General features: G+C 43.4%; 1 protein-coding gene across 1 annotated transcript in view; it reads right to left on the reverse strand.

Moving 5' to 3' along the window:
- Nucleotides 1-613: 613 nt before the first annotated feature.
- Nucleotides 614-22,442, reverse strand: part of epx (eosinophil peroxidase) — a gene marked incomplete at both ends in the record, with an annotated part of 62,244 nt that continues 40,415 nt past the window's right edge. Inside the window, 5 exons of the mRNA XM_083764070.1 lie at nucleotides 614-677; nucleotides 1,015-1,117; nucleotides 10,942-11,106; nucleotides 15,038-15,249; nucleotides 17,368-17,605. Of these exons, the coding sequence (XP_083620196.1) occupies nucleotides 614-677; nucleotides 1,015-1,117; nucleotides 10,942-11,106; nucleotides 15,038-15,249; nucleotides 17,368-17,605 (782 nt within the window). The remainder of the gene's footprint in view (nucleotides 678-1,014; nucleotides 1,118-10,941; nucleotides 11,107-15,037; nucleotides 15,250-17,367; nucleotides 17,606-22,442) is intronic.

Below are 22,442 nucleotides of genomic sequence, written 5' to 3' on the forward strand. Positions count from 1 at the left end.
GTTTGCCCTCCCTATAACACATATGTGTCAAACTCAAGGCCCGGGGGCCAAATCAGGCCCGTGAATGAATTATCTTTGGCCCGCGGGATGATATTTAATTAGTATTAGAACTGGCCCTCTGGTATATTGCACGGACCACCATAATACTACAAGTCCCACAATGCACTGCGAGTGCATTGTCACACGTGTATCGAGAGCCCGCAAGCATGCGTCTTCTCTTCACTATTGATCAGCAGTGAAAGTATATCACCGTGTGTTGAAACACAGTCCGGCCCTCGACTTGTACCAATTTCTTTATTTTGGCCCACTGTGTATTTGAGTTTGACATCCCTGCTATAACATGATCATCAGGTAGCTGGCTAGGAGGGCGTATTTTCCTTTTGTATTATTTATTTATTATTAAAACAAAAGAAAAGAAAAAAAATTACAGAAAGTGTTAAAATGACATTATTTTTGTGGCCACACCCACAAGTTCAATATGTAGGCCTATGCCTGGTTCTCAGATAAGCACCACCCACCTGAACTTAACTCCATAAATAGACATAGAAAACAGAGAATCACGGCACTCCAAAGAACAATACAATTCTTGACACATGCTTTCATGGAGGATCCTTTATGTTCCCCTCTGGCAACAAGCAGCGCCGCTCATCATCTGCTCTCGTTTGGGCGGGAAATATCTGGAGAAAGAAAAAGAAAGAAAAAAGGTTCGGGTCAACAACGTTGAAATGAATAACACTCTTATCGGTAGTCATTTTTGGCGAGACTTCAACACGCTACAGGCTACACACAGATGCGTGTGTGGCGGCCGGGTGGAAGCGACATGTGTCCATGCAAACAAAATATTTTGTGGGTAGGCCTATGCGTTTATTTGGAAGGGACGGCTCACATTCATGGACACCACACATACATATACAATAGACTGGCACCTTGTAGAACACAGCACCATTCAAATGAATGAATGAATTAATTAATTAATTAATTAATTAATTAATGCTACCATACGGTACACGGTACCTTGTAGAGCACATGAGCATGCTGACCAACACTGCCACCACTCCGGCCACTGAGATGACGGCAGAGACCACCGAGACCACCGACACAGAGGAGCCCCCTGACGCTGTATGGACAACATTCACACAGTGATGTTAAAGAGAGCAGAGCCCCGGCGCTGAATGGAGTGGTGGAATAAGTAACACTTTTTTGAGGGGCGCTATAGCCCCTCCCCTATATTCACCTATTAAATGCCATTGACAATGAATAATAATAATAATAAAACTTTATTTGTATAGCACCTTTCATGACATGAAATGCCGCTCAAAGTGCTTTACAGAACAATGGAGAATAAAAGAAAAGCAGGGCAACGACATTAAAAAACAAGCAGTAATGCAGTACAGTGAGGACATGAAAAATAAAAAATACAAGATCAATTAAAGGCAATGTTGTAGAAGTGGGTCTTGAGCTGAGCTTTAAAAATGTCTACAGAGGCTGCCTGACGAAGGTACAGTGGGAGCTTGTTCCATGCCGACGGCCCGTAGAAGCAAAAAGCTGCTTCCCCGTATTTTTTAGTCGCCATTTTTTTGGGCAAAGCGAGCAGGACGGCAGTGGAAGACCTTAGGGGGGCGGTTTGGGACATATTTAGGCAGGCAGTCATGTAGGTAGGAAGGTGCGAGACCATTGAGAGCTTTATAGACAAGTAAAATAATTTTAAAATTATCCTAAAAACAACCGGAAGCCAGTGCAGTGATGCCAAAACTGGAGTAATATGTTCTCTCATCTTAGTTCTAGTTAAAACTCTGGCTGCTGCATTTTGGACAAGTTGTAATCTGTCAGTTGTTTTCTTAGGCAGTCGTGAAAATCATTTAGCCTGTTTAGTTTACATTTTAACATGTGGGAAGAATGTGAGTTTTGTTCATTATTTAGCATTTGAAAAAACATTGAATAAAAGTGCAGTCATCACAACCCTATTGAAACTAATTAAACACACCTGAGTACCCCTCATTCCCTCAGAGCAACACAACCTGAACAATGACTTAAAGACTTAAAGATGTCCAGGTTTACACAAATACAGTTGTTGCTGTTATTGTGTCTCTGTTGTTAATGACAATGTAATCGTGAATAGAGGATATGATTATTATTATAAAGACAATGATCATTTATACTGATAATTAATAATACTGTATTTATACTGTATTAATTAATAATACTGGTTCTGCACACAGGCCTACACATTACACAATGGGCTATGAGAAGGCTTGTGTACTATTTATGAAGACTGTTTGCAGTCATTTAGGGGGTGGGTGGCAGTTTGTGTTTTGGAAAACCAATACTGATTTACATCACAGCATCTTACAAAGAAAAACAGTTAGGCCTATTGGTTTTCCAAAACACAAACTGCCACCCACCCCCTAAATGACTGCAAACAGTCTTCATAAATAGTACACAAGCCTTCATATCTTCTCTTTAACAGTATACTACCACACCCCTGCACCTTTATTATTATTTTATTAAGGTGTGATGTGAGTTCAATTTGTACAGTTTCTGTACAAAACTGGTCAAGGCCTAACAACAAATTAGTATATTGTCAAATGTTGTTTCTTCACAGTATGAGCAGTTGAGAACTTGGTTCTGATGTTGCTGAAATAATGTAGAGCAATCCTATTTGACTCTGCTGCATTAATTAATATCCACTTATATTATTCAATACTGTTAGACATATATTATCCAGATACTCATTGCATTTACATCATATCCATAGCATATAGTTTGTGAAGTTGTGTATGCTGACACTCTGCTTTATGTTAAATCATAGTTAAAGACGGTTCCGTTTCCTTTGATTGAGTTTGACTTCCTTTCTCTTCTCCGCTGTAATGTTTTATTATTTATTATTTATATTGTTTCAGTTATTTGTTTCCTGATTTACCAATAACATAATAACAACATCATATTCAACATTTTCTCACAACAGTAAACTGGACACATTTTTGTGGTTTCATTGTAATTCTATTTTTGTTGCTGTTCAAATCAATGTTGAGGTCCGGTGAGGGAACTCCAGAGTGTCAGAGATGGACCACATGTCCACATGGGCCAGTCTTAGCCCATGTGGATCCCACAGGCAAGCCCACTTGGATCCCACATCTATCCCATATGGGGAAAAAGGTGGGTCCCACAACATTGCCAAGGTGGGGCCCACCTCATCAGGCCCAGGTAGAACCCACTGAAAGCCCACTTGGGCAAGCCCAGTTAGGGGGTCCCACATGAAATTGCCAAGGTGGCAACCCAAGTGAGAACCATCTGGTGCCCGCTGACATTTCCATGTGGGTCACATATAGTTATCCCACCTGGCTCCCACATAGGCACCTCTAAACCATATGGGACCCACGTTGGCGTTTTTAACAACACATATCCCTTACAACACCTTTAACATTTCACAAAGGATATTAATAATACGTTCCATGTGATATACCTATTGTTATAGTTCTGCTGTCAAAGAGGTGTAAACTGGTCTCAGTGCATCCATAATGTGATCATCAACAGGTGATCTGTCCAATGACAGACAACCAGTGACCATTAACACGTTTAACATCTGCATTTGAATGCATTGTCTGTGTGACTCACTGAAGCATCAGCCATCATAATTTAGCCTGTTTACTTTAAACCTGGGGGAAGAATGTGGGTTTGGTTCATTGTTTAGCATTTGGAGAATAAATAATAATAATATTCAGTTATGATTTGATATCTGTTTCCTGATTTGTGCAAAGCATGATTACCGGCCCAGGCCGTAGCGTAACGGTCTGGGCACCGGACTGGTGATCCAGTCGCGGTGTGCCGCGGGTTCGACTCCCGAACCCGACACGGCCTTTACCGCATGTCATCCCCCCATCTCTCTCCCGTTTCCTGTCAGCCTACTATCTGTCCCTTAAAAAATCAATAAAAGGCGTAAGCCGCAAAAAAATATCTTAAAAAAAAAAAAAGCATAATTACCTTGTTGGAACAATGATAATCATGTTTTCTATAATCTATGCTTTGACTCTGACAGTGCCGGTTCTTTTAGATTTATGCTCACTCCTGCTTTGACTTTACTCACATTCACATAGTCTATAGGATGTACTTATGTCCATACATCAATGTGTAGCAGGGGGGACTTTTGAGGGAATAATAATAAAATATACTCAATGCCTACTATACTACTAAACTAATATACTACTAAACTACTATACTACTAAACTTCTAAACTACTAAACTACTAAACTACTAAACTACGCCACTTATCCTCTTTAGAAATAGAAAGCACAGGTTCATGTGACCAACTATATACATACATACACCAACCTTACAGCAAGCTAGGGGATCCCCTGAATGAATGTATCCCAGCCCTTTTAAAACCTGTTGCTATGCTGTTGATGCATAGCAACAGGTCTACCTGGAAATAGTTTTTAATTAAATATGAAGCTTTAAACAAAGCAATATCACAGTAATACCAGTTTAATTCTAGAATGTTGCATAGAGTCAGTGAGGGGTGGAGCACATGCGGCAGTTTGTTACGTTATTGTCTACGTATCTTGTCAAATAAGGCTTGTAAAAAGTTGGCCTTAATTCCCCCTATGAGAAACCCTATGGATGTGATCAGTGTGGGAAACACTTCTCTCACATGTCCAGCCTTAAAACCCGCCAGAGAGTTCACACTGGAGAGAAACCATATGGATGTGTTCAGTGTGGACAACATTTCTCTAGAATAGACAGCCTTAATACCCACCAACTACAAATAAAGGTAAGAAAGCCTTCTAGCATGGAATTCTCCTTTTATAAAAATCCACTGTAGACATGTTATGAGCTACTTTCTGTCAAGAAATTCCGTGCATTTCTCTGTGTCAAAGTTTGGAAGCGATCATTTTCAATCATGCTACAATAACAGTAACTAGTCAGTAATATTTTCAAATAATTGGTGACCCTATTAAAGGTAGCGTAAGTGATATATTTTTGTTGACTTTAATTAACGCGTTAATTACGATCAATTAATGCCAGACAAATAATCGCGCAGAAAACGTATGAATAATTATAATAATAATTGAATCGCACCACCACCAACCTGGCTGCATTGCGTGGTGCCGTCAGTCAGACAACAACAAACAAACCCACACGCACGTGTGCTCCTAAATTGAAAAATCTAGTAGTAGGCCTACACAAATTATTTTAGGAGCACGATGACAAATTATGGCTCTCAGGGGCCCTTCTGGGAAATTGGACCGCGCAGTACTAGGTTTGACACCCTGAAAAGGGCTCCTGGGGCCCTTCATTGGCCGTTGATTTAGTTAAATTTAGGTCAAAAACATGATAAAAACACGGAAAAACACAAAAATGTTGCGCGCACGTGCGCTATGGGGGCCCTGCAAAAATGGGGGTTAATCCGTCCCTGAGTATGAGATGATTTCTGATGATGTATGATGACAAGAGCACCCCTTACTTCACATGAGTGTGATTTTTCTTTAATGAAGTGATATGAAGTAGGGGCGGGAAATAATACGTCAAAATATTATATCACTATCTTTTCAGCAATTATCACAAAATAGTGATATTCATCATGATATCATTGTTATGTTTGTTTTCATATAATCTATACAATCAATTTGTTTTATGCTAATACTTTGTAGATAGATAGATAGATAGATAGATAGATAGATAGATAGATAGATAGATAGATAGTAGCTCTGTTCCATACCTCTAATACATGCAACACATTAGAGCTATGGACCAGAGCTAGATAGATAGAGAGGTAATATGTTGCTCATGGATGGATAGACAGGATATCCATTTTTATCCTGCTATTCTATCATGTTAGTGTGACATTCAGTGCAGTGGCTGCTCGATGGTGAATTAGTATTGTAACATTCTCCTTGGCTTTGACTGCTTCAGTTCAGACAATAAATCAGTAGTCTACTGTAGCTGATATGTCCGATGTTCTAAGCTATAGTCTGCTATGCAGAAGGAGGTCGGACAAACTAAACCTTGGCGAGTCTGCGTGGTGGAAGGAGGTGGTGGGGGGACAGATCTTTGCCTTTTTTTCGTTGCTCATTATGCAGGTCACACAATGACCACTGACTGACTGATATGAATAATCCAGCCAGTTCCCCCATATGGGGAAAAAGGTGGGTCCCACAACATTGCCAAGGTGGGGCCCACCTCATCAGGCCCAGGTAGAACCCACTGAAAGCCCACTTGGGCAAGCCCAGTTAGGGGGTCCCACATGAAATTGCCAAGGTGGCAACCCAAGTGAGAACCATCTGGTGCCCGCTGACATTTCCATGTGGGTCACATATAGTTATCCCACCTGGCTCCCACATAGGCACCTCTAAACCATATGGGACCCACGTTGGCGTTTTTAACAACACATATCCCTTACAACACCTTTAACATTTCACAAAGGATATTAATAATACGTTCCATGTGATATACCTATTGTTATAGTTCTGCTGTCAAAGAGGTGTAAACTGGTCTCAGTGCATCCATAATGTGATCATCAACAGGTGATCTGTCCAATGACAGACAACCAGTGACCATTAACACGTTTAACATCTGCATTTGAATGCATTGTCTGTGTGACTCACTGAAGCATCAGCCATCATAATTTAGCCTGTTTACTTTAAACCTGGGGGAAGAATGTGGGTTTGGTTCATTGTTTAGCATTTGGAGAATAAATAATAATAATATTCAGTTATGATTTGATATCTGTTTCCTGATTTGTGCAAAGCATGATTACCGGCCCAGGCCGTAGCGTAACGGTCTGGGCACCGGACTGGTGATCCAGTCGCGGTGTGCCGCGGGTTCGACTCCCGAACCCGACACGGCCTTTACCGCATGTCATCCCCCCATCTCTCTCCCGTTTCCTGTCAGCCTACTATCTGTCCCTTAAAAAATCAATAAAAGGCGTAAGCCGCAAAAAAATATCTTAAAAAAAAAAAAGCATAATTACCTTGTTGGAACAATGATAATCATGTTTTCTATAATCTATGCTTTGACTCTGACAGTGCCGGTTCTTTTAGATTTATGCTCACTCCTGCTTTGACTTTACTCACATTCACATAGTCTATAGGATGTACTTATGTCCATACATCAATGTGTAGCAGGGGGGACTTTTGAGGGAATAATAATAAAATATACTCAATGCCTACTATACTACTAAACTAATATACTACTAAACTACTATACTACTAAACTTCTAAACTACTAAACTACTAAACTACTAAACTACGCCACTTATCCTCTTTAGAAATAGAAAGCACAGGTTCATGTGACCAACTATATACATACATACACCAACCTTACAGCAAGCTAGGGGATCCCCTGAATGAATGTATCCCAGCCCTTTTAAAACCTGTTGCTATGCTGTTGATGCATAGCAACAGGTCTACCTGGAAATAGTTTTTAATTAAATATGAAGCTTTAAACAAAGCAATATCACAGTAATACCAGTTTAATTCTAGAATGTTGCATAGAGTCAGTGAGGGGTGGAGCACATGCGGCAGTTTGTTACGTTATTGTCTACGTATCTTGTCAAATAAGGCTTGTAAAAAGTTGGCCTTAATTCCCCCTATGAGAAACCCTATGGATGTGATCAGTGTGGGAAACACTTCTCTCACATGTCCAGCCTTAAAACCCGCCAGAGAGTTCACACTGGAGAGAAACCATATGGATGTGTTCAGTGTGGACAACATTTCTCTAGAATAGACAGCCTTAATACCCACCAACTACAAATAAAGGTAAGAAAGCCTTCTAGCATGGAATTCTCCTTTTATAAAAATCCACTGTAGACATGTTATGAGCTACTTTCTGTCAAGAAATTCCGTGCATTTCTCTGTGTCAAAGTTTGGAAGCGATCATTTTCAATCATGCTACAATAACAGTAACTAGTCAGTAATATTTTCAAATAATTGGTGACCCTATTAAAGGTAGCGTAAGTGATATATTTTTGTTGACTTTAATTAACGCGTTAATTACGATCAATTAATGCCAGACAAATAATCGCGCAGAAAACGTATGAATAATTATAATAATAATTGAATCGCACCACCACCAACCTGGCTGCATTGCGTGGTGCCGTCAGTCAGACAACAACAAACAAACCCACACGCACGTGTGCTCCTAAATTGAAAAATCTAGTAGTAGGCCTACACAAATTATTTTAGGAGCACGATGACAAATTATGGCTCTCAGGGGCCCTTCTGGGAAATTGGACCGCGCAGTACTAGGTTTGACACCCTGAAAAGGGCTCCTGGGGCCCTTCATTGGCCGTTGATTTAGTTAAATTTAGGTCAAAAACATGATAAAAACACGGAAAAACACAAAAATGTTGCGCGCACGTGCGCTATGGGGGCCCTGCAAAAATGGGGGTTAATCCGTCCCTGAGTATGAGATGATTTCTGATGATGTATGATGACAAGAGCACCCCTTACTTCACATGAGTGTGATTTTTCTTTAATGAAGTGATATGAAGTAGGGGCGGGAAATAATACGTCAAAATATTATATCACTATCTTTTCAGCAATTATCACAAAATAGTGATATTCATCATGATATCATTGTTATGTTTGTTTTCATATAATCTATACAATCAATTTGTTTTATGCTAATACTTTGTAGATAGATAGATAGATAGATAGATAGATAGATAGATAGATAGATAGTAGCTCTGTTCCATACCTCTAATACATGCAACACATTAGAGCTATGGACCAGAGCTAGATAGATAGAGAGGTAATATGTTGCTCATGGATGGATAGACAGGATATCCATTTTTATCCTGCTATTCTATCATGTTAGTGTGACATTCAGTGCAGTGGCTGCTCGATGGTGAATTAGTATTGTAACATTCTCCTTGGCTTTGACTGCTTCAGTTCAGACAATAAATCAGTAGTCTACTGTAGCTGATATGTCCGATGTTCTAAGCTATAGTCTGCTATGCAGAAGGAGGTCGGACAAACTAAACCTTGGCGAGTCTGCGTGGTGGAAGGAGGTGGTGGGGGGACAGATCTTTGCCTTTTTTTCGTTGCTCATTATGCAGGTCACACAATGACCACTGACTGACTGATATGAATAATCCAGCCAGTTCGGTCATTCGTATTATCATTTACGCTGCGCACACGCTTTTGTAAGAAAACGCTAAGCAAGGGTTGTTTTTGATAAACATCAATCCGTCCACTCCATGTGTGTGTGCGCGCGTGCATGCTCGGCTGCACACTGTTTCACCCACGTTTGGTTAAAAGTAAGTTACGTTTGAACTTTGAACATTACAAACTTTGCAAATAACGTGTCGGGGTCCAAGCAATTCCTTCTGAATCTGTACTATCATGCTAATGCTATCCCGCTGCGTTCGCTCTGTCTTCTTTTCTGTCTGCCGCTGCTGACAGCAAGCAGTGACAGGGGAAAGAGCAGCGACACAGGGAGGGGCGGGGCGGTGGGAGAAAACTCAGCAAAGGGGACAGATCTTTAAATGAACGCCGCATTGAGCCTCGACACGTTGTTAGCTTGAAGATCTGCTCTTTTTAACTTTATTTGTATAGCACCTTTCATGACATGAAATGCAGCTCAAAGTGCTTTACAGAACAATGGAGAATAAAAGAAAAGCAGGGCAACGACATTAAAAAACAAGCAGTAATGCAGTACAGTGAGGACATGAAAAATAAAAAATACAAGATCAATTAAAGGCAATGTTGTAGAAGTGGGTCTTGAGCTGAGCTTTAAAAATGTCTACAGAGGCTGCCTGACGAAGGTACAGTGGGAGCTTGTTCCATGCCGACGGCCCGTAGAAGCAAAAAGCTGCTTCCCCGTATTTTTTAGTCGCCATTTTTTTGGGCAAAGCGAGCAGGACGGCAGTGGAAGACCTTAGGGGGGCGGTTTGGGACATATTTAGGCAGGCAGTCATGTAGGTAGGAAGGTGCGAGACCATTGAGAGCTTTATAGACAAGTAAAATAATTTTAAAATCAATCCTAAAAACAACCGGAAGCCAGTGCAGTGATGCCAAAACTGGAGTAATATGTTCTCTCATCTTAGTTCTAGTTAAAACTCTGGCTGCTGCATTTTGGACAAGTTGTAGTCTGTCAGTTGTTTTCTTAGGCAGTCGTGAAAAAAGTGCATTGCAGTAATCAAGCCGAGAAAAAACAAAGGCGTGGATTAGCGTTTTTGCATCGTCCAAGGACAAATAGGCTCTGATTCGTGCAATATTTCTAAGGTGAAAAAAGGCAATCTTGGTGACATGATTAATGTGTGAATTAAAGGTCAAATCAGAATCAATAATAACCCCCAGGTTCTTTACTGTACTGTTAGTTTCTACAGTTAGGTTGCCCAGTCTGCTTATTATTGATTCTTTCTGCTCACTAGAACCGATTATGAGAACTTCTGTCTTATCCTCATTTAGCTAACTACATGAGTTTTGGTAATTCAATGAGGGACATATTTTGAATTATCAATTTCTAATCACTGGAACATTTTTTTTTTCTTGTCCACATTTAGAGTTACATCATGGCAAGGTAACCACACAACCCAAACCTCAAAAAAGTGGTCTTATTCTTTAAAGTACCAAAAGCAGAAGCTATAGTCGTTATGCAGAATGTTCCATTTCAAGTTTTCAAATATAAAAAGGTTTTGAAAATAGCAGATCTACAAGTTTTAACTCTCTCATTTCATGACCCCCCCCCCCCCCCCCACCACACCCCCTTTTGGTCACAATGCCTTCTGGGATAGCATCTCAGAAGGGTTTTGTGTTACAAAATCGTGGGATAAAACTACTAGAGAAAAAAAGAATGTTGCGATTATAACGCGTTAAATATTTGTATCACATTATTGTTTCTGTAATTAATTAAGCGTCATGAGTTCATAAGGACAGTACTACGGTCATGTGACCATAAGGTCATGTGACCATAAGGTCACGAGGTCATGAGGCTGTGTACCTGTGCAGGTGGGAGGGGCAGGGCTCCAGCGCTGTGTGTCAGGGTCACAGGTCACGGAGGCGTGGCCTGTCAGGGTGAATCCAGGGTGACACTCGTAGAGCACCATGAGGTCACACTGCACCCAGTAGCTGGACGGGACCTTGGGGACCACCCCGCACATGGGGTCTGCATGGGGGTGAAAGGTCATGGCATTAGACTGGACCATACATGGGCAACTGGCGGCCCGGGGGCCACATGCGGCCCCTACCTTCACTTAATGTGGCCCTCAGGTTAATAGCAGAATACTGATATCATATTTATTTCAGCTGTTACAATTCCAATCATGCAGACATGACCGGAATTAATTACTCCAGTCTAAATTAATAGCTAAACTAGAAAAAGTGCCCTTCCGGGCACAGGTCTCCACCAGGTTATCCACAGATCCGTGCAGTTAGAGGTAAAAACACTTTTCGGCCAGTTATAGCGCCACCTTGAGGCTGAGTTGAAATTGTTCATGTGGCATTTCGTCCTCGGCCTAGTGGGAATGTGGGTGCACAATTTCACGGAAATCACGCGATGTGTTCATGATTTGCAGCATTTTGTTTGAAACTGAGCACTCCTGTGAACTTTGGAAGCCAATCTTAACCAATCAGGATGGAGTCTGATAAATCTGAAAGACCCGTTTCGTTGAATGGCTCTAGAGAGACTGTGTACCAATTTGCGTGATGTTTGGACAAAATCTGTAGGTGTACTGTGCAAAAACGTGTTTTGCACAAAGCGGCCTCCTGGTGGCGCTATAACAGGCCGTTCTGGAAAGTTTGGGGCAGAGGTTCATGGTTGGCATCCAGGGAGTGTGTGTGCAAAATATGGCATTGAAAAACTTGTTTTGCACAAAGCGGCCTCCTGGTGGCGCTATAACAGGCCGTTCTGGAAAGTTTGGGGCAGAGGTTCATGGTTGGCATCCAGGGAGTGTGTGTGCAAAATATGGCATCGACCGGGTTAACGGTGGCCGAGATTAGCTGTTCACGGACACACGGACACACACGCGGACGGACGGAGTGCAAAACATTCTCTCCCCACATGCCTTCGGCCTGGTGGAGACAATGAGTAGTAGGCCTATTAAGTTGTTATTGTCTTTTTTGTGTCCATTGAATTTTAATTTAGTTCATGAAGTTAACATAAATGATGCGAAGCCTGCGGAGCTAGTTCAGGAAGGCAACTCGTGAGCGCGCCTACCTGATCAGGTGACAAGTCTCATGCACTCTTTACCTGATCAGAGCATCTATTTAAACCTATCTGCATACCTGCTCATTCCTGGCTTCTTTAGGGGTGCCAACACTGCCTATGCTCAGCTTTGTGTGTTTGTGTCTGTGTGAGCACGGAATGTGCTCATCTGATTGGCTGAGCAGTGAATGTGATGTATGATGATTTATGATAAGAGTGCCCCTCACTTCACACAAGTGTGATTATTATTATTTCTTTCCCAAAATGTGTGTAGCCCTTTTTTTCACCCAGTGTCAATTATCTAATGTAATGTAAATCCACTCCCTCTGCCAACCTGTGGAGAGCAACGGACTGACCTCATGCTCCCTTCTATGCATAAAGAGGTCAAGCCGCTTCTTTTCAGCTGACGGGGGAGTTTCCCCGGTTCGAGGTAGAGTGTGGAAGGAAACACGTTATTCCAACCAGTTCCTTTCCCCTCCATCAGTGACTGACCAGGGGGAAGCAGTAGAGACCAGGATTACTGCAAGTTTTTTTAGGGATGTAATCGGTAGCATAATCGGAATCAGCCATATCAGAAAATGCCATATCGCCATTGGAACGATCCAGATTATTTAATCGGTTTTTTTTTACCAGCAAAAACTATTTTAAATGAAAAGAAAAAAAACATCATTGAGTTCAATATAAATCAAACATTTGTAGTAGTACCTCTAGTCTAGAACAAAAGCCAAATCAAATATGATGTAAAATCTTAAGTAAAGATAAACTACATTTAATTTGTGTATAGGCTATGCATTGATTGCGGGAAACAAATTTCACTGCAGTAACGTGTGTGACAAACAAAGTGTTGACTTTGATTGAATACTTTATTAACAGGATATAGAGCGTCACAGTCCCGCCCCCCTCGAGAGACCCGGAAAATAAATCCCTGTTCATTTTCCTCATAGACTTTTCAGAAAGTATTTATTTAAAGACGTTTACACCGCGGACAAAGCCAACTCTTGTCGTGACAAATCATGACAACAAACACAATTTTTCGGGCTGAAAAAAATAATTAGAAAGAAGAAGAATACGGCAGGTTACAACACTTTTTCTGTTGTTTTTCTTCTTTGTAATACTAATTATTTGTTTGGTCCAAAATATTGTTTTTGTTGTCATGATTTGTCACGACAAGAGTTGGCTTATAAGGCTTATAAGGTCTTTAAATAAAAAAGTTTTGAAATGTCTATGGGAAAAATGCATTGGAAACTATTTCCTGGGCCTGGCGTCGTCATGAAAGGGGGCGGGACTGCGACGCTCTATAGGGCCTATAGGCTTGTTTCCATTGTGGTCATCTGTAAAATATTGTGATCGGTCAGAATCGGTATCAGCAGATATGACCCTGCAAATAATCGGATATCGGTATTAATATCATAATCGTGCACCCCCTTTTTTTTTCTTTTTTTTAGGGTACCTACCCTAGGGGACACAGGGACAACATGCAAACTAGGGCATGGGAACTGGTGACGCAGAGGAGAGAATGTCCCCAGCGGGAATCGAACCCAGGACCTTCTAGCTGTGAGGAGACAGACTGAATGGAATCAGGACCTTCTAGTGAGGAGACAGACCAGACACTGTAAAACTATATGGACAAAGCGTTCTCTGGGTCTGATATGGACGTAAAATGAAGCCTGTAAGTCGCCATATTTCTAGATCTGTTTGGGCCCAGCTGGCCATTGGCTGGCCCAGACAACGAGGCGGGACTTCCCCCCTTCTTCTTCGTTGGTTTTTATTTTGACTCGAACGGGGGTGGCTCCTGATCATAGACTGTAACGGTAGCCACGCCCCTCAGAACATGCTACTTTATGGTAATTTTTTAATAAATGGGACCATCATTTTCCAAAAAGAATATTATGACATGAGAAATGAGACTTTAAACTAGTGACTGGAAGCAGCAAGTATTCATGACCATGTTTATTAAGGTAATACAGTCTAGGTCAAGTTGGGCCCAAATACATGGACCTCTATGGAGATATGGGTTTTTTTGGGCCCAATGACAGCGCCACAACAGGCCATTATATGAACTTTCAGGAAGTCCCGATTTCCTTAGTGGCTTCACAAAATATCTGTCTGACTGCCCCCCTGAGACAGACTGAATGGAACCAGGACCTTCTAGCTGTGAGGAGACAGACTAAATGGAATCCAGGACCTACTAGCTGTGAGGAGATGGCACTACCGACTGCGCCACCATGCTTGGGTTCTGGGGGTCAGGGGTCATTTAATCAGCAACCACAGGGACCACATCGCAGCTTGAGTCTGGGGTCTGAGGTCAAAGAGGGGTCATTTCATTCACAACTAGACCATGGCAAGAGTGACAACTTTTTTTAAAACAATAAACAAACAATAAATAAATTGCTGATCTACAAGCTCACAAAAAGGTCTGGTCTGGGCCACACACAAACGATTGCACGCTCAAATCAATGAATGCATCCATCCATCCATCCACCCATCCATCGCAAATATTTGTTCTTGTCTTTACCTATTACTTTTTTGTTTCTCGTCCCCAGTAATTGCACCTTTTGTCCCCAAAAGTCTTAATTTGCATTTTCAACATTTGCAGTCCCCCCCTTTTTTCTGCAAGTGTTTATTTAACTCTGAAAAGTGTAATGTATAATGATGATGGGTCCATTTGGTTCCATGTCCACTCATTTGAATTAAATGAACACTAAAGCTCTGTGTATGAATTCATGAATTACAGACTAAATGAAAACCACACTTGGGCTCAAAATGAGAATGAAACGCAATTTTTGAACAATTTCTGTGGTCGCAGCCAAGGGATTTCCTGTAGGCGGAGCCAACAGGGCTGTGCTGTAAGCAGTCAGCTATTGTACTACAGTCAATCAATCAATCAACCAACCTGTGTGTGGTTCCTTCCAGGGCGTGAGGTCCATGTGGGGGACCAGCGGGTGGGAGCAGGGCAGCATGTCCTCGGGGGTCGGGGTTCTGGAGAAGGGGTCGGCGGGGACCCGCGCGATGTGGCTGTTGTCACAGATGATCCGAGACAGAGACACGCCCTGGAGGCGTGTCCTCTGGGCGGGGCTAAAGACCCCCGGCCTCTCCCACCAGAACCTAACAATAGAATAAAAATAATAATAATAATACTGAAGACCCCAGGTCTCTCCCACCAGAACCTAACAATAGAATAACAATAATAATAATAATAATAATAATAATAATAATAATAATAATAATAATAATAATAGGATGGGGGAAGATGAGCCGTCGGGTAAGTTGAACCACCCCCTGTATCTTTAAAACTACACACATGAGTTGTCATGTGACCTCAAAATCAGGACACACCCACCATTTCAACCTGACTGTCAATATGAGAGACACATGGACAAAGTGGTAAGTACATTTATACACAAAAAAGTGTTTTTTGCTGGTCAAAGTAAAAAAAAAACTTTTCTGGAACAATCATTTTTATGTTAAAGCAAAAGCACCCAGGTCTAAACTCATGCATATTGGTGATTATGCATTGGTGATTGGGGTAAATTGAGCCAATTTTCTTAATGTGAATCACCATTCATATTTTTGTATTAAGTATTTGCTACTCAAATTATACTGAATGACCTTTAATTTGGATGTTTGCAAATGTTTGCAAATTTGCTATATTGTATTAACAATATTGCAAATATTATAAGGTTCTGAATAACAAACTTTATTGAATTGTCTTTATATTGTTTAAATAATAAATAAACAGATAAATAAGACTATTTGCAAAAGGGAAAACTGTTATTAAATTATTTTCAATAAGTGAATACATTATCTGTTCAAGTTTAAGCTCTTTACATTAAAATATCATGTGGTTCAATTTTGGATCAACTTACCCCTTACCTGGGGCAAATTGAGCCACATGACCAGTTTTTTGAAAAGATCATATTTTCATGGCCCTTTGTCATAGCTGCTTACTCATCATTTCAATTGATAGAGGACATCCTGAATGTGTAGATCATTAGATTTGACTGCCATCTCATTTTGCCTTGCTTCCAGGACAACTTAAGTAAAAAGTGGTTCATCTTCCCCCATCCTCCCCTAATACTATTTTACTATTTACATTTTTTTTTTATATATATATATATATTTCAAGCAGCGAATCTACATTGGCACGTTGTGAGCTTGAAGATTGGCTATTTTAAGTGTTTTTATAACACACACCGTATACCAGAATAATTATTCACATTCACATTATCTTATATTGCCGGGTGGGATATTACGGGTCCATTTGGTTCCATCAGTAAATGGTTACTATGTAGTACATCAGTGTCATGCACAATCTGAAGAAAGACATTCAGTAATTAGGTCTTATGATCAAAATAAGAACATTATAATGGTGTGTAAAAGTAACTAAAGTAGAGCATCTCCTAGTCTCCACGTGCATGTGACTCCGATTTTACATATAGGAAACCACTGACAGTGTGTGCGTGCGTGCATGCGTGCGTGCGTGCCTGCCTGCCTGCGTGTGTAAGAGAGTTGTATGAGGCTTCCAACAACTTGGGATGCCAAAAAACGGCTTGCGATGTGTAGTAGACAAGGGGTATAAAGGCACAATTAAAGGTATATTCAGTGATTTCACTCAAAAAACCTTAGGTTTCGTTTTTGGCTGTGGGACCCAGCCTTTCGTCCAATCAGGATAGAGTCAAAAACGAAACCTAAGGTTTTTTGACCCCCAGGGATTAACTGGGGACAGGGAGGAACTCCTTATATGGCCAGCATACTCTATAGTAGGGAGGATTATCACAACAAAACAAAAAAATAAGTGATATTTGAATTAAGTGAAATCACTGGATATACCTTTAAGGGTTAAATACAAATCAATCTGGTGCTTATTCCTAAACTCATTTCACTGGTGCCCCTTCTAAAATTCAGATTGATTTTGACTCTTAATTTTTAAACTTATAATTCAGAATTTTGAATAATGAATTCATAATTATGAATTACACTGATATAAAGTCTACAGGATTAAATATATAACACTAACACGTTACAGATGCAATCTCTTCTACTATCGGTAGCCGCCAAATATGACGAAGACGCTGTTACTTACACTGCGTGAACAAAATGTGTGTGTGTGTGTGTGTGTGTGTGTGTGTGTGTGTGTGTGTGTGTGTGTGTGTGTGTGTGTGTGTGAACTGTCTCTCTTTCTCTCTCTCTCTCTCTCTCTCTCTCGTGTGTGCGTGCGTGCACCTATCTCCGTCCCTCAGAGCATTGAACTGCCTGGCCAGCAGACAGGACAGCAGCGGCCCCACGCGGCCCCCGGCCAGCGGGGGCTCGGAGATGGCTCCCACCCACACGTCCACGTTCTCGGGGGTCCCGTAGAGGCGCAGCAGCTTCCTGGCCAGGCTCACGTTCCCCAGCACCGCCGAGAGGTCGGAGGTCGTGGCGGGAGCCGAGAGGTCACAGAACCTGCGCCACGTGCTGTACCCTGTCAGGACGGGGTACACCAGGGGGGGCAGCAGAGACAAATATTGATTACAATTTACAATTCAGGCATTTATCAGCAGAAGATTCAGAGCGACTTACAGTAAGAGAGAAAACTAGAAAATGTGCCCCATCGGTGGAGCTAAGATAGGCCAATGTGAAAAGTGTGCCATATCTTTTTACGCCTTTGATGGCAAATGGATGATTTGAGGCATTTTGTTCCAAAAATGTGTTTTGCAAAAATCCACCTGTTGGTGGCGCTATGACAGGCCAATGTGAAAAGGGAGTGATATATTCCTCAGCCTAGTAGGAAAGTGTGTGAAAGATTTCACGTAAATTACACGCTGCGTTCATGATTTGAAGCTTTTTGTTCAAAACGGGCCAATCCTGCAAACTTTGGAAGCCAATTAGGATAGAATATGAAATATCGGACATATCCGTCTTGAGCACATGACTACAGAGATACTGTGCAACGATTTGCTGGGATTTTCGACAGAATCTGGAGGAGTAACATAAAAAAATGTGTTGCCTCCTGGTGGCGCTATAAAAGGCAGGTGTGAAAAATGCAGGTCAAAGGTTTGTCCTCAAGGATATGTGCATGCAACGTTTCACGCAGATCGGTGCAGTTATAGGTAAAAAAAAGCGTATATCTGCCTCATGGTGGCGCTATAACAGGCAGTTCTGGAAAGTTTGGAGCAAAGGTTCATCGTTGGCATCCAGGGAGTTTGTGCAAAATTTGCCATCGACCAGGTTAACGGTGCCGGAAATTAGCTGGTAACAGACGGACTGTGTGCAAAACAGTGCAAAACGTACTCTGCCTTCGGCTGGTGGAGACAAATATAGTCATCAAGAATCATAGGGCGCAGACGTCACTCGCTCATCCCCTGGTTCCAAGGGGTTTGCAGAAGTTTTTCTCGATGGAGAATAACATGGGGTCATCTTGAAATCGTCTCATATAAGCATTGTGGTCCAAAAGTAAACAGACTCTCTCTGTGATATTGTCTGGGAGGTGTCTCTGTATCATTTACGTCAGTCAGTCAGTAGGGCAGAATCCATTTCTTCCGACCGACGGTCGGTCGCTTTAGCACCGTCGCTCCGTCGCGACGCACCGTCGAACGGTCCTATTTCGGTCCGTCGGTCCGTCGTTCCGTCGGTCGGTCGGTCTGTGGCTCCGTCGCTCCGTCGGTCCGTCGCTCCGTGGCTCCGTCGCTCCGTCGGTCGGTCCGTTTTTGCGTCGCGACGGACCGCCGGTCGCAGGTTTAGGGTGGATGGATTCTGCCCTTGCTGCCCAAATGGTAACTCTGTCATTTCTCTACCGTTTTGGACGGGGGTGGGTTCTTTGGAATCGTGTGGCCCCCCTGGAGGTTTCTATGGGGTCTCGAGGTTCGGGGACCCCTGGGGACCCCCAGGGACCCCCAAATGGTAATGTCACCTGTGGACACTAACTGTAATTGTCTCGCTGTCTCGCTGCTGCGCTGCGCCGCACAGACAGCAGCTTGTGTGTAACATGTGCGTTCGTGCCGTGTTGCTGGTATATTATTATTATTATATTTTTTGCGCCGCCGCGTTGTCTCGCTGCTGCGCTGCACAGACAGCAGCTTGTGTGTAACATGTGCGTTCGTGTAAATGTTCGTGTAAATGTTTTAGGTCGGCCGGTCGGTGATTTGGTCTGTCCTTCATATATATTTTTTTCTGCTCTCGTTGGACTTAACTTTAACAGTCCAATGGAACACCTCTTTGTAACGGGTCGCTGTAGTATAGTGGTCTAATTCCTCGCCTCTCTATTCTTTTTTGCTGAGGACGCTGGTTCAATTCCCGCTCGCGGCAGACCAAAATTATTATATTTTAGACAGACACACAGACAGACAGACAGACTGCCTGTCTGCCTGCCTAATGTATTGTAAATAATGTATTCATTCCATACGGCTATTTTTTTTAAATATAAAAACTTTTGTCTTTCGCGCGATTCGAACCAGCGTCGTCAGCACCAAAACATTGAGAGGCGAGTGATTAAACCGCTAGACTACAGCGGCCATACGTTACAAAGAAGTGTTTCATTCGACTTATAAAGACAATAGCACCCAGCTGCAGTCTCGCAAGGGGAGGGACCGGAAGTGCTTTTATTTCCGGCTTCCACGTGCACAAGCGCACATACACGCACGCGAAATATAATGCAATATGTAATAATCAGCTCATACATTATAAAGACATTATTGCATTATGAAGTTTTATTACAGTATGAGTCGCCTATGTGGAGGTTCTTAATGTTTAGTTGTTAACGATAGTTCAACTTAGAGCTGTAATGCTCCATCATCCGTCTGCTCCAATCAGATCTGCGTTACCTTGTCCGCACCCCTTTATAAACGGTCCTCACTTCCCTTCGCTCATCTGTGCTTCCGTTCAGGTAGTCAGGTAAACGCCCATCGATCATGTCAGATCCAGATGACAGCACCTCTCACCGCCGCAGCTCCAGGCTTGCTGCCGCCGAGTATGTCCACTGGCCAGACGAACTTATTTACGCCGCGCTCTCCGGCCACGGCATCGTTCCCGAACGGGGCCTAACCCACTCTCAGCTAGTGGATCTCCTTCTCGCCACCATCGAGTCCTCGCAGACTCAGCAGCACGAGTCCCCCAGCCAAGGCAAGAGTAAGGGTAAAAAGAAAAATGCAACCCCGCGTTCAGCCGAGCTCACCCAGGACGAACCCGGCGGCTCCCAGGCCTACGCTGGCCCCGTTCAAAATCCGCATTCGCCGCCATCTCACGACTCCACCGCCCTGCTGCTGTCAGCCATGGCCACCCTGGCCAGCGCAGTCGGGGCACTCGAATCACGGCTCTCTCAGCAAGCGCCCGTGCTCCCTCCTCCAGCGGCCGGCAGCGCCACGCTCTCGTCCTCTTTTCCTCCTCCAAACAACCCAGTGCCACCCCACCCGCGGTCCGGGTTCACACTCTCCTCCGCCCAGCCAGTTGCCCCTGCCGGTAATTATTTCATTTCTCCCTTTTCCGCCATTTCCTCTCACCTCAGAGCCCAAATAACCGAAGGGAAGGACGTTAACCTAGCCTCTCTCATCCTCCCCACTCCCGAATGCGACAGAAAGCTGGTAGGCTCCGACCAGCTCTCTGCCGTGTTCCGCGCCTCCGATCCCCGCCTTAACCGTTCCCTCGACTTCTGCGACTTCGTCATAGCCTTCGGCCTGTTTAGGGACACCCTGTGTGATGCCTTCCCAGAGCGTAGATCCGAGTTAGACTCCTACCTCGCTCTCATTAGCGAAATCAAACGTAGATACGGCGGCCCTATGTTTTACGATTATCATAAAGCCTTCTCAGCTAAAGCGGCTAACTTCCTCGCTCGCTTCAATTCTAGACTCAACTGGGCGTGCCTAGACACAGAGCTGCTCATTCTGCACGTAGGCGGCCACAGGGCCCTTACCTGCCATCTGTGCAACCAAGTAGATCACTCCGCCGAATCATGCCCCAAGTCCGTGTTTCTCGCTCCCTCCGTGAAAAAAGAAAACCGCCCAAAAACTTCGAATCCTTCCGCCTTCGACTCTCAAGATTCCTACCCCCAGGACCAGCCCCCCCCGGGCCAGAGGGACTCCCGTGGAAGAGAGGTGACCTTCTTTAACAACATGCCCATATGTAATAACTTTAACGAAAATGTCTGTACTTTCGGTAAATGCCAATTCTCTCACGTCTGTAGCTACTGCAAAGACCCCCACCCAAAGTCCGTGTGCCCGAGGCGAACCCGCCCTCCGAGGGATGCCAGCAGGGAGGGTCCACCTCACAAAACTCCAAACCATTCTAAGTAGCCACCCCTCCACCCCCATCCACATTCACGCTTTATCCGCCGCTCTATCATCTCACCCCGACCCAGTATTCACGGACTATCTTCTCACAGGCTTATCCCAAGGTTTCCGCGTCGGCGTTCTCTCACCACTCACTCACTCTCATGTGTTCCCTAATCTCCAATCTGCCCTGTCAGAACCAGAAATAGTCGCTTCTCTCCTGGAGAAAGAGGTTCTCAAAGGCTTCATGGTAGGGCCCTACCCCACCCCGCCTTTCAATCCGTTTCGCAGCAATCCCATCGGGATCGCTACGCGAAAGTATTCAGGGAAAAAACGTTTAATCATAGATCTGTCAGCCCCCCGTCACGACCTGTGCCCCAGCGTAAACTTCATGATTCCGCTCGAAAACTTTTCTCTTCATTACGCTTCCATCGACGACGCAATAAAACTCATTAAAATAGCAGGCCAAGGCGCTTGGTTGGCAAAAGCAGATATCACAGACGCCTTTAAAGTAATGCCAATCCATCCGTCCCAGTGGTCCCTTTTCGGCGTTAAATGGGAGAAACTGTTTTATTTCGCCACTCGCTTAACGTTCGGCTGTAGAAGCAGCCCCCACATATTTAACCAGCTTTCGGAGGCTCTCTGCTGGGTTCTGCTGAACGTTAACCGTCTACCCTTCGTCCTCCACCTTCTCGACGACTTTCTGTTAATAGATTTTCCCTCCCAGTTCCCCCCCACCAGCCTCCGCTCACTCAAAGAAACGTTTAACGCCCTAGGGGTTCCCCTCTCGTCCGAAAAAACAGTCGGCCCGGCCAAGTCCGTCGAGTTTCTCGGCATCCTCCTAGACTCCGTAGAAATGAAAGCTTCCCTCCCGTTGGAAAAGCTAACTCGTGTCAAAGAATTAATCCAGAGCGCCGCTTCACCGCGCACCAAGCGCCAGCTGCTTTCACTTCTGGGTCACTTTAATTATGCAATCAAAATAATTCCCCAGGGCCGCTCGTTCATATCCCGGCTGCTGGAGCTGGCTAGCAGCGTCGATTCCCTCAGCGACGTAGTTGT

The sequence above is a fragment of the Protomyctophum parallelum genome (genome assembly GCF_964188405.1).
Source record: "Protomyctophum parallelum genome assembly, chromosome: 4".
In the NCBI taxonomy this organism is placed as follows: Eukaryota; Metazoa; Chordata; class Actinopteri; order Myctophiformes; family Myctophidae; genus Protomyctophum; species Protomyctophum parallelum.